Source organism: Amblyraja radiata, chromosome 5 (assembly GCF_010909765.2).
Source record: "Amblyraja radiata isolate CabotCenter1 chromosome 5, sAmbRad1.1.pri, whole genome shotgun sequence".
NCBI classification, from domain to species: domain Eukaryota; kingdom Metazoa; phylum Chordata; class Chondrichthyes; order Rajiformes; family Rajidae; genus Amblyraja; species Amblyraja radiata.
The window spans coordinates 70,416,222-70,429,750 of NC_045960.1; the positions used below are offsets into that span (position 1 = coordinate 70,416,222).

Consider the following 13,529-nt stretch of genomic DNA (forward strand, 5'->3'; position numbering starts at 1 on the left):
TGCCACAAGAATTGTAACCATTGGGTTTGTTAAGTAGCACTGGTCACCAGAGGGCATGGACTTCATTGCTAAGCTCGTCTTTAAGAAACAGGGCAGCAGCAAAATAGGCTCTCCTGAACTGGACAAGGGGAAGGTGTAAGCTGATATTTCAGAGCGAGAGACATCCCTGTGGACCGGGTCAGCACAACCCAGCCTGTTATTTCAGATCCCCGATTTATAGGGTAAAAAAAAAATTTAACCTGATACCAGTGCTTCATTTATTATTGTGCATTAATAACTTTGTGGGTAGTTTGCACTAATCTGGTTCTCAAAGGAAATGTGTTCCCTGGGGCTTTCCTTTGGTATAGTTTACATTGAACTGATGACGTCTAGATGTGACTCTTCATAGAACAATGCAAATACTGCATGTATTACAGGATACTATTTCAGCCAGTCACAACCCAGATCAAAATACAGGACATAACGGCCTTGGGTATAAATTACAATACCACCAGCCACCTCAAACCTCAATAATAGGATTCATCTGAGTTTCATCAAACACAACAGTCTCTGAAATATCCAATTAATTCTGAAAAGGGTCCATACTATTTTATTTCATGAATTTATTTTTTAACTAAATAGAACATTTTAGTATTTTGAATTATTTTGTAATGTATTTGAATCTCATATTGAATCTATGCCTACCCTTAGAATTCACACGTTACATTTTAACAACGTACTCTCACAAAGAAGGGAAAAATCGGTCAAAGCCCATTCACTTGTTTGCTGCGGTTATATTTCAGTTATGCAAAATTATATTTAGGTTATGTGAAATCTATGTACCATCTAGCTTTGCATTGGTGTTATGCTAATTAGCGTATCCGTGTCTTGCATGTTTATTTTAGATGAACAGATGTTTGCAAGGCTAGAGGGCTGAAATCTGGAATGTCCTAATGAGAAGCACATCTTACTGTAGCTTTAGCATCACCTATTGACCAATCTTGTGTTTATTTCATGAATTTAATGTAGAAGGACAAATGTTTCACAGATAGACGCTGAGCCAAATAAGGATATGGAAAAAGGTCAACGGAGTGAGTTTTAAGAAAATTCAAGAGTGTAGAGGGAGGTGGAAAAGGTAGCAGAGTTTAGAGAACGAGTTCTAGGCACGTGTCAGGAGTAGCTGGAGACACAACCGTATAGTAAAGTTAATAGAGTGTGTTGCAAAATTGACGGAGATCCATTATTAGGTTGAATTCCTTGATAGGAAATTGGAGAAATACAAAAAGAGAAAACATTTATTAAAAAAGTTACAGGTGCAGTCTGAAAACTTAAATATTACTCAATGAGTTGAGTTGTTGTAAGGGTCCATTGTAACTTTAGTAGTACAGAATGCATGGAAGCCACGTGATAGAGCATACCCAGTACTTATGTTGCAACTACAGGGTTTCCACAGATGTTTCAGTGAAAGTACAGTGTAAGATCTAGAGAACCCCGTAGAAATTCTATAACCGGCCAAATAAGCAGGTGCCTTAAAATAAGCATTCAGTAAATAATCTCTCAACAGCTACTTGTGCAATATATTTGAAAAGATCCTACATTAGCCATTCCTCTCGATTTAAAAATAAGATTGAATTGATTTAAAGAGAATTCAGGAGAATTTTCTCGGTTCGTTATGCACTGCTCACAAGTTCTATTAGCAAAATGCTTCTGTGGTTATTTCAATGTAAATTGAGTCATAGAGATTCTATTTACACTGAAATAACCACGGAAACATTTTGCTAATAGAATTTGCTTTGGATGTTCAGTATCTGCATGAGTTTTACTGGTGACAATAATGTAAAATATTTAAATTAAAACTTTATGCCAAAGTTGGAAAAAAATTAGTAACAATTAGGAAGCTGGAAAACAAATGTATTTTCTCTGAAAATATGCCCCACGGCCTTTTGTATTTTTAATGCTTCAACCTACACATTTAACAAAATCACACTAGTGGCATTTCCGAAATACCTTCTTGATCATCTGATCCCCTGTGATCCTTCACTGTTCTTGATGCAGCCCTGCTGCCACCAGAATAAAGAGAAATATTTGCATCAACAAAATCATTCACATCACATTTCTTCTTCTGCCGCTCCTTTCTCTGCTGACGTTTCTCTCGATTACTGATTTTTGTGACCCAGTCTCCTAAAAAATTATAAAACAAAACTTGCATTCATTTTTCATGTTATCACGTTGAAAAATCTCAGTATTTCTTACACTGAATCATTATTCATGAGGAGTTATTACTGTAGTGGAGGGGGAAGGATGGTTCAAAGAAACTGCATTTCAAACAAAATATACCGACATGATGGATTAATTTACAAACAAAATTCTAAAAACAAGAGAAGTTCTATGTAATACAATGCCCTCCATAATGCTTGGGACAAGACCCATCATTTATTTATTTGCCTCTGTACTCCACAATTTGAGATTTGTAATAGAAAAAAAAATGGTTAAAGTGAACATTGCCAGATTTTAATAAAGGCCATTTTTATACATGGCATTCACTGCCCGGTCCGTGTCAATGTAAATTTGCATGGGGACATGCTTTGGAGGTGTTGTCGGTCAAGTGAGAATAACAGAGAGAATAATACTGCTGCTGTCCTGTCAATCAGACGCGCACAAAAGTTGTTGGTATTGGTTTTGAAGTTTGCATTATCCCTGGAAGCTCTCGTTTTGATCTGGCTCGGAGACCGGACAGTGAGGGGACCAGCTCAAGAGTCAAGTCAAGTCAAGAGAGTTCATTGTCAAGTGTCCCAGATAGGACAATTAAATTATTGCTTGCTGCAGCACAACAGAATATTATAAGCATAAATACAGAACAGTTCAGTGTGTCTATATAGCATAGACCATATACTGTATATATACACATAAATATATAGATAAAGTGCAATAGGCTGTTATAGTTCAGAGTTTATTTGATGGCGAGTTTAACAGTGTGAAATTCTATGTCTCGCCAGCCTGTTTTCAAAATTTAGCAACTCAAAATAGGGGTGCGTCTTCATTGCCGGGAAATATAGTATATTTTTGGAAACTCCTGTGCTAATTATTCCTGGTTAGAGTTAATGTGCAATGCTTTCCCTAAATTTCTCCCCACTGAAAAAGTTACATGATCTGACCCTGGCATTTGAAGACTCCAGATGGATTCACTATTACTTCACTTCAAACTGAATGCTCTTAAAATAGTTCTTGAGACTCCATGGATTTAACTAATGAAACACTCATCCAGCATTGTTTATGTAGTCTGTGGATTGGCAACCGCATCATTTTGTTTTACAAGAGATGTATTGATTTAGACTTGTTAGAAAAAATGGAATGAGACTTTTATAGAGTGGATTTAATGGAAGAGTGACTAGGTTCAAATTTGACACAAAGAATTAGGATGGGAACTGACATTATTCCATCAAAAGGTTTGTGAGAATGCCAAAAAAACTAATAGTTGTACGTCAGGCATAAAAGCAAAAGAGTGTGGCAGATGTTCTGCTCACCCATCCTGGTGCTTCCCCTGGTGCCATTCACCCTCTTCCAGTGTGAACCCAAGCACAATGGTCTACTTGGAAGCGGGCCTCAGCTCATCAGCAAAGCTCTGGGCAATGTATTAGCATTTATAAAAGTTCAACTGAACCCAAACAACTAGCTATAACAACTGCCGATGCCCCACTGCTCTCTCACCTGCTATTAAACCAGCAGGTTTCAATGCCATCTTGGGGAACGGCTGCTAACCAGCAGCCGTCCGTTTAATTCACTTTTTTTTTGCAGTTTTAGTGAGTCCTGTGCCTTGTTTGTGGGAGAGATAGACTTTTTAATGTGGGGGGAAGGGGGTAACAATATTTCTAGGTCCCTACCTGGTCGGTGAGGCAGCTTTTCCGGGCAGCCCCGTCGACCCGTCCTCGTGGCCTACCAGCGGGCGTGGAGTGCAGTTTCCTGGCGGGGACTGCCCAGCACCTCGGCTTCGGTGGCGGCACAGCGCTGGAGCGCTATCGTGGAGCGGAGCGGGCGATGCCTTGCCTGGGTCGCCGCGCTGGATCGACGCGCTGGAGCTCTGGTGAGCTGTGACCGCCGAGATCAACACCTCCGGGCTGCGGAGCGGAGGGCGCCGACTTTAACATCGGGAGCCTGGGAGCTCCAAACCGGCGCGGCCTTGCCGGCTTCGGAAGCCGCGGTCCCCAGTTAGGAAGCGGCCGTTCCAGGTGGCCCAGCCGCTGAAAGGACTCTCCCGACGCCGGAGCAACACCACCCGGCCAGAACGGCCAGGAACATCGGGCCTCCGGAGAGGCAATAGCGGAGGCCTCAATAGGCCTGACTTTGGAGAACTGGGGATGGGGACTGGACCTTGTGCCTTCCAATGTCCAGTCCCCAATGATTTTTTTTTGTCTGTAATGTGAATATGTTAGTTTGTGTCCAAAATGGCTGTCGGAAGGGAGAGTGGACGCTGGCGCGGTTTAGCTGCCGCTGCTCTCTCTTCACATTGTGTTTTTGATTTTTTGTCTTTGGAGCGAATTCTGTCTTTAATTTGTGTATTGGTGATATCCTTATTATTTATTTTACTCCGACTATATGTTTTTTCTCTCTTGTTAATTTCTGTAAGGTGTCCTTGAGACTTTGAAAGGCGCCCGCAAATAAAATGTATTATTATTATTATTAAAGCTGCCATTGACATTGAATTTACATTCAAAATCATAAAAGTAATATTTTAATAGAATAACAGAATTTAACATTTTTCAATGACAGCAGACACTTTAATAAAATGATTAAATAGGTTTAATTAAACTGAATTATAGCAAATAAAAAGGTTGACTTACCGATTCTCTGGCAGCCATTTGATCCTATTGATTTCAATGGGGCTGCTGCACTTGTGCCAGGATCAACAGGCAGATTTATCGACCTAAGAGTTCACATGTCTGCACTGCCCCCTTGGATGCCATCAGGGCATCACAGCGGTAGCTGGCAGTATAGGCAGCACAGCAGAAGTCGCTGCTGCCATCGGCTTAAAATAATGCCAATACTGGATTTTAGGACTACCATAAAAAATGCAGATAGATCCAACAGAAATGCTGGAGCCCAGGGAGAAAGTCAGCTGGAATGTTTCGTTAAGCTTACAGACTTCCTTCTTGATCGAACCTCATCACTTTTATTTTAATATTCATGCCATTTTTCTTAATATTGTGGGGAAAATTACATGGATAGCTGCGACTAACCTACCCTGCAGTTCAGACAACTTTCACAGCGGCATTTATAGGAGTCAATCCATAATACTAAGGCATCATCCTCTAAATGCAGAGAAATTAATCAATATGAATATTAAAGAAAATGCACTTGGTTTTCTGTGCCACCACTGTCTGTTGGGTTAAACTACTTATTTCAACACTGAAATCCTCAGTGACTGATTATCTTGAGAAAGTCAAACTGATTTCATAGAGACTTAAGAGACTGCTGAGGCTAGAACCTTAAGTAAAAAAAACAACTGCTATAGACACTTAGCAGGTCAGGTAGCATCTATTGAGGGGAGGACAGAAGACAATTCAAGTTGGGTCACTTCTTCAGACTGATGGAATAGAGGGGAGATAGTTGGTAGAAAGAGGTGAGGGGAAGAGTTGAAGCTAGAAAGTGATAGGTGAATCCAGGTCTGAAGAGGTTGATTAAAAGGTGCGTCAGATGGGAAAGTGTTTGATTGATATAAAAGCTCAGTTATAGATATCATTAAAATTTTCACCTATTAGAGACAACAGCTGATCATCAAGAGCTTGAAGCGCAGATTTCCTAAATTTTCTAATTCATAAGCATGTCTTTGCCAGTTTGAACCAGGCACTCATCATAGTCTTCATAAAGGAAAAAAGTGACACTTTTTTGAAAAATACCAATGAATATTTTCCTTGGCTATTGCATTAGTTCAAAAGATAAGGGAATATTTTGGAGAAAGAGCATTTTCCTAAAACATATCAAATAACATTTCCAACAAAAAGCTGCAAATTCTACAATTTCCATGATTATCACCAGATCTTTAATAACTAAGGACCTGCTTTGATCTTTTTGTTGAAGTTAGATACAAAATACTGGAGTAACTCAGTGGGTCTGGAGAAAAGGAACGTAGCATTTCGGTTTGAGACCCTTCTTCAGACCCCTTTTTGTTAATTTCTTAGTACCCAATTCCAATGAATCTCTCAATAAAATGTGCAACTCTCCCCTCTCCCTTCATGCCAAAGTGTTCACTAGTTCTCTTCTCCAAATTTGCCTGTTATTCATATTAGAAAAAAATATTCCATCTCGGTCCTGGTAAAGTTGAGGGACCAGAAGTTAGTTCATGCCATAGGAAATGGTCCTTCTCTTAACTATGCATTCTAACTTTTCAAAATTCAATTTAATTATAGTTTTCAAACTCACCAGCTTCTTCCTCATTTTTTTCTCTCCTTCCTGTAACATTCTGATCGTTAGTTCTCTCATCTAATCGTTGTTTTTTCTTTTTGGCCTACGAGAGTAAAGTAACAATGGCTTCAGAGGTCTATGATGTGCAGAATGTTTCATATAACCACAGGATGTGGAGACCACATACAAGTATATGTGGAAATAAACTGTTTGATTAAACTTCCTGCTTACGGCTGGCTGTTATTTTCACATCAAGATCAGATACTGATGAGGGTGGAATGGCTCCAAATTACCATGATGTTCCAAATAGCTTGGCTCTGAGCCATTTTCTAATCTGGATGTGGATGAAGTACAAACTCAAATAACAAGGTATACAGTAGTTTAATGCTAATTTATCATTATCAAGCCATCAAAAAGCAGATGCTTCAAATTATCAGGGCTCTCTTTCTGGAAATGCTGTGTGAGGTTTTACAATAAAATGCTCAAAACTATGCCATTTATACACATCAATTTACACCCACATTTAACTCTGTTGCATGTCCAATGATACAAACTTGAAATAATACACTGAAGATAAACATGCCAACAAGTAGGTTTGTAAATAAGTGAGGCAGCCAATCAGGTTAAGCAAGTTTTCACCCAAGACCATACATACTGGGGAAGCACGATGGGAAAAATGGCCAACAGAGATCTTAAAGATGTTAGCGAGGCAATAAATAGATTTATCATGGTATTTAAGTTCCACAGCATAGTTAGTTTAGTTAAAATAAAACTGATCAGGGAGTAGTGGATTTTATTGCACCCATTTGTTAAACAAATGGGAGAGTGATTTTCTAAATAACAAGGAACATAAGGTTAAAGATAACTCTGGTAAAAGGCAAAGATGAACAGCTACAACACACTGATCAATTATTTCAAATATGTAGAATCCACATGTAACCATTGTGTTGTGAGAGTATAAAAATGCTGTGGGTGCTGTGAATCTTTGAAAACAACTTGGAGTCCCTCAGAGTATTTTACTGAATGTGCTGTTGAGAAATCTCAAACAATTTGAAAACGGCTATATTCAATGTACCTTAAAAGCTTTCTTCTCAGGAGCTTGTGAGCCTTTAGTTTCCACCATGGCAAGCAGCTGTATGCCATTTGAAAAAAGAGGGTGTCCATTCACTGGTTCCTTCAAAGAAAAGCATAAGCAAATGTTAATTGTCCAATTGAAACTGAAGTACGACACAAATTAATTGTATTTGTTTGTGACTTAAGTTGGAGATTCCAAATAATTATTGAAAAGTACAAAACAATTTGAAAGATAATGAAACTTTAACAACCGTACAATCTCCATGCGCTAACATTACAAGCTTTGACTCAAGGAAAACATCTTAAATGGTTTCTTAACCTCCATCTTCCCTATGGCTTGCAACCCTTGATAGAGAGCACAAAAAAGGTCACCAGTATAATCAAGGCCGAGTCTCACTCCCTCCTTTCCCCTCTCCCATAAGGCAAGAGGTGCAGAAATGTCAAAACACCTACCTCCAAATTCAGGGACAGTTCGTTCCCAGATGTTATCAGGCAAATGAACCATTCTATCAACAACTAGAGAGCAGCCCTGAGCTACTATATACCTCATTGGAGAAACTTGGACTATCTATAATTGGACCTTACTCAACTTTACCTTGCACTAAACATTATCATTTATCTGTACACTGTGGATGGCTCGATTATAATCATGTATTGTCTTTCCACTGCAACAAAAGCTTTTCAGTCTACCTCGGTATACGTGACAATAAACAAAACAATTTTTTTAGCAAAGATTTGATTGTAATGTTAAGGCACATTCTTTCATTGAAGCTAGAAGTCCTTTATTTTGTCTGGAACACGCTAGTTATATATATTTTTGTGTACGCACTACTTCTAAAAGCAGTTTTAAGATCCCTAGAGGGTTTTCGAGCACAATTAATCCTACGAACGTAACAGGGACAGTTCAGTGACAGTGATAAACAAAGAAAAAATACATCCCTTTCAGCCAATAAAACCAAATAAGCGAGTGACAGCATGTGTATTTAGCAGTGAGGCATAATTTCTACATTTGTAAGATTTGGGTGGTGTTACTGGCTGTGTTGTGATGGAGAGGTGTGCTATCACTTTAAGCAGAATCGCTGAACCAGCAGCTGTACATCTCCTTGATTAATAATCAGGCTGAAAACAAGCCTCTGTCGTCCAAATAAGCAGAGGTTGTGCACATCCAACACTCCCAGTGACTAAGAGTTTAACCCAAGTGAAAAGACACAAAGTGCTGGAGTAACTCAATAGGTCAAGGTTGACCTTATTCAGACCCAAGTGATTCTGTTTTCTCCTACATCCCCAAAATGCCAGGTTGGTAGGTTAAATAGCCAATGCAAACTCCCCTTGATGCGTAGGTAAGTGGTAGTCTTTGGGGAGGAGTTAACGAGAATGCAGAGTATAAAACAGTACTAAGGCAGAATTAGGGGAAAATGGGAACTTGATGGTCAGCACGGCATGGTCACAGTTCCTTTCCCCTCCTCATCCATTGATCTCCCATCCCTCCAGACTCTGTGTCTCCCATTTTCATTTTCCTCCCCACCCCTCCACCTGTTTTCTTTTACTCACTATCCCTCCCTCTAGTTCTATATTTCATTCCTCATCATTCTTCATTATCTGATTCCACATCTGCAGACTGGAGATGCAAAAGAATGCAGATGCTGGAATCTTGGAAAAAACAACTTGCTAATGAAACTCAGCGGGTCAGGCAGCATCTGTGAAGCAAATAGACAAGTGGCAATTAAGATCGGGACAGTTTTTCCAGACTGATGAAAGACTGAATGTAGAGGGGAGAAGTTCTCCAGAGAGAGATTAGGGGCAGGGGTGGGGCAAGAACAGGCAAGCGATAGATGGATTTAAGTGAGGAGGGATGATTGGCAGATAGCTGGAGATAGCAACCAAGGCGAGAAGTGAAGAGGAAACAAAAGGGTGCAGTTGTTCTATAAGGCCATAAGACATAGGAGCAGAATTAATCCATTTCGCCCAATGATTTCTATCCCATCTTGAATGGTACAAAAGCCAGGTAACAATGGTGCACATCCTTAAAAGAAATGTTCAGTGATTGTTTTGATCAAATATTCTTGACAAATTCATTTCCGACAAGCAGAGTGATGCAGATTATGCCCAGAATGTTTATAATTTGCATTGCTCTGTCGACATGAACCCAGTCTGGCACACTAAGTGAAAACAGAATCAGCTTTATCTGTGAAACTTTAATGGCCAAAATAGTCTGCAGGCAAACACTATCCAAGCTTATATATGAAGTATTATATGGAGAATGCACCAAAAAACAATGAGTGGAATTAAATGTTAATGAGTTAACATGTTTGAGTGTGCTGTAAGGTGACAAATTGGTGGGAAAGGGAGAAATACTGAATGTGCACTTTCAACTATTCTTTATCTACTGGATATTCTTTATGAAAAATATATCCAGCCCTGAGAGTCAGATAATTCAAATTATGAAAATACAGTATACCAAATATGCCCTGTGTAAAATAGAAATGTGTTACTTCAGCCAATATTTCATGGTCAAATTATTCCACCACTGCTATAGCCTTTAATCTTTTCTGCGCAAGTCACCATGTAAGTATGGTGATGAGGGAGCAAACATACTGGGCACACTGTTGTAAGATCAAACATCTGCAAGGGCACTTAATAATATGCTTGGATAATAATAGTTGTCTGCCCACAGCATGCACTTTTGCAATTAAAATAATGTGGTATCACAGGAAACACTGTGTCACAGACACACACAAAACACATCTGCTAAAAATATATCTCTGACTTGATACCTGCTTTTGGTGCAAAACAATTAAATGTTTATACCCAAATCTAGTAAAAATTTAAGAATTCTCTATAGCATTTTGAGGTTTCTCCCTGGGAATTCTTGCCTATCTCCATAACCAGCTCCAACCACAACACTCTGGGATCTTACATCACTCTTTAATTCCAGTTTACACAATCATGCTTTTTTATTTACACCACCACTGCAGCTGTCCTTTCAGCTGTTGAGACTCTAGACTCTGGAATTTGCACCCTAAACCTCTAAATGTCTGCCCTCTCTAGGACACTCTTTAAAATCCTTTATTTGGCAAACCTTGTAGCCTTGTGTCCCAATAGCTGGGTATCAAATTCTGTGATAACAGTTTGTGAAGGGCCTTAATTAGACACCACTCATGCTGCTATTGATTTAGGAATTTATTTCTTAAGCACCAGAGAGCCTGACTGAGTTTGCACATTCTGTGTGACCACGTGAGGTTCCATTGAGTTCCTCCCACACCGTAAAACCATGCAGGTGGGTAGGCAGGCTAATTAGCCACTTTAAATTGCCCCTTGTGCGTGGTAAAATCTTTACGAGTTGATGCAAATGTGGCAAGAATACAAAATAAAATTAGTGTAAATGGGTGGTTAATGGCTAGCAGAGACTAGGTGGGCCAAATGGCCTATTTCCATGCTGCATCCCTATAACTCATATCTATTCATGTACAGGAATCATAGAATCACAGAAATGAGCCCTTTCAGCCAGCTTGTTCAGGCTGACTGTGATGCCTATTTATGCTAATCCCATTTGCCTTCTTTGGACCCATATCCACTTTGCCTTTCCTATCCATGAACCTGTCCATATGTCGTTTAGCATTGTGATTTTATCTGCCTCAACCACCTCCTCTGGCAGCTCCTTCATTCACCATTCTCTGCGTGAGAATTTAAGATCCCCTTTAAATTTCACGACTCTCATCTTACATCTGTTTCCCCTAGTTCTTGACTCCCTGTCCTGGGAAAAATATTCTGACTATCTATGTGCCTCATAAACTGCTACAAGACCACATCTCAGCCAATACATTCCAGTGTGAATAAACCCAGCCTATTTGACCGCTCCTTATAACGACAACCCTCCATTCCAGGCTACATCTAACTGAATCTGTGCTGCACTCTCTCTATTGCTGCCATATCCTTCCTGTTTAGTCCTAAACACCTCTCAATTGAAGGGAAACTCAACAGTCAACAGTATCGGTGGATCTGGAGTGAGACAAGCTCAAAATTGCAGATTTATTTCCCTCACAGACCACGGTAAATCAGAAGGATATTTATGGTTACTGAGATCAGTTTATTTCCAGATTTTATTCTATTTCCAGTGTACTTAGAGAATTTAAATTCCCTAGCTGCCAAAGTATGATTTGAATTCATAACTCTGGAACAATAGCTGCAGTTCCAGTAGATTACAACTTACTTACGATTGTGTTGCAAACTTGTTATGTTGGTACCGGATAGAACAGTAGACATACTGGGTGATTATTTCTAAGACAATTATTAGCGATGTTACAATACCTACCTTCAGCGGCGCTGCAGTTCTGCCACTGGCCGTGTGTGCGACTTTGGCGCCTTTGAGGGGGGGGGGGGGATTAAAATGCTGTTTTCTCCTGCCTCTCGGAGTCGAACTTTCTCAGGCTGTTCAGCCGCTGCAGAAAAATCGTTCCGACTTCCGTTTTCGGAAGTTTAAAAAAAAAAAAAATCGCGGGATAATTTAATCCCTGGAGTAAAATAAAAAGCTACTTCTAACACCGTCAACGCCTACAACGGGACGGATCTCACGTAGGGGACAAAACATAAGGTAAGTCGTTTATTTTACATATAAATTTGCTTCTTAGGATGACTTAAATCCAAATTTAATTGGCGAAAATGTGATTTTGGCCCCATACGGACCGGCAGTGTTTTTTTTCCTGCCGATATGGGGTTCAAATTCACTGCAACCGCAATGTTCCAATCGATCGCGTTCCACAAAAACCCACTCGCAAGAAGATTAAAATTCCCATTAATTTACGGGAATTAAACATTAAATTCCTTCATGAAAGCAACATACAGGGGCATCCGCTGTTCTCTGAACTTCTCCTGGAGCTGGCGAATGGAGAAGTGTCCACTGTTAACCTTCCAGCTCGGAAACTGCACTGTGACTTTGAGCAGACACGTTCTGCAATCTTCTGCAGGCGATCAAGATGACTCGAGCAAAGACCTTGCCGACGATGTTGAGGAGGGAGATGCCTCTGTAGATGTTGCAGTCGCTTCTCTCGCCCTTGTTCTTGTAGAGAGTAATGATCGTGGCATCCCTCATGTCCTGCGGTACAGCTCCTTCTTGCCAGCACTGGCAGAGGACTTCATACAAAGGAAGCAGTAAGGTTGTTTATTCCTACTCTTTGTTTCCTGTCAGCCAACCAATTCTCTATCCACGTCAATACCCTAACCCCAATACCATGTGCTCTAATTTTGCCCATTAATCTCCTGTGTGGGACCTTATCAAAGGCTTTCTGAAAGTCCAGATACACAACGTCCACTGGCTCGCCTTCATCCATTTTACTTGTCACATCCTCAAAAAATTCCAGAAGATTAGTCAAGCAGGATTTCCCCTTCATAAATCCATGCTGACTTGGACCGATCCTTTTACTGCTATCCAAATGCACCGTTATTACTTCTTTAATAAGTATCAAATGTAAAACTGCATTTGGATGACTGGTCCAGAGTTACCTCAAATGTTACTTGGCTTTGGCTGATTATAACTTCATAGAGTGCACTATTCATGGGTGCTGGTTTTTATGTGCGTAGCTGACTGCAGTCTTATCTGTTTTCTCAGATGAATGTAAAATTTATGATTTATGATTGTGAAGAAGTGCAGGGGAGATAGCCTGGTGAGATAGTCCTCACCGAGGGGGTAAAGAATCATATTGCTGTTTGCAGACAATTCCTACACAAAGTTTACAGTTAAATTTCCTGTATTAAATCAGTTTAACAAAAGTGTTTCATTGGAGTGGCCCGTAGAATGAAATACGCTGTATAAATTCCTTTGTCAACATATTGTTGTCTCCAAGTGAATGTCTGCTTGACATGATGAATAAAGTCATTCATATTTACAAATTCAGTGTCTCCAATGATTCATTTCACTTGTTACAGCATTTGGAGGCTCGTCCAGGATATGTATGTGACCCATTATGGGGCCAGTCTAAGAGAGTGACTATTTTTAAGTGTAGCAGCCCATCCATAGAACTGTTCAGGCCAATGACCAAAGTATCAAAGAACACAGCAGAAAGCAGGAGAGATGCCTGTTA

General features: G+C 39.9%; 1 protein-coding gene across 2 annotated transcripts in view; it reads right to left on the reverse strand.

The window, feature by feature from the left end:
* The window catches only part of LOC116973436 (protein LYRIC-like), a 67,151-nt gene that overhangs the window by 39,897 nt on the left and 13,725 nt on the right, over positions 1-13,529 (reverse strand). For both annotated transcript variants that reach the window (XM_033021510.1, XM_033021509.1), the window contains exons 2-4: positions 7,454-7,552; positions 6,397-6,481; positions 1,987-2,160 (exon numbers count right to left, since the gene is read on the reverse strand). In XM_033021510.1, coding sequence (XP_032877401.1) covers positions 1,987-2,160; positions 6,397-6,481; positions 7,454-7,552 — 358 coding nt within the window. The remainder of the gene's footprint in view (positions 1-1,986; positions 2,161-6,396; positions 6,482-7,453; positions 7,553-13,529) is intronic.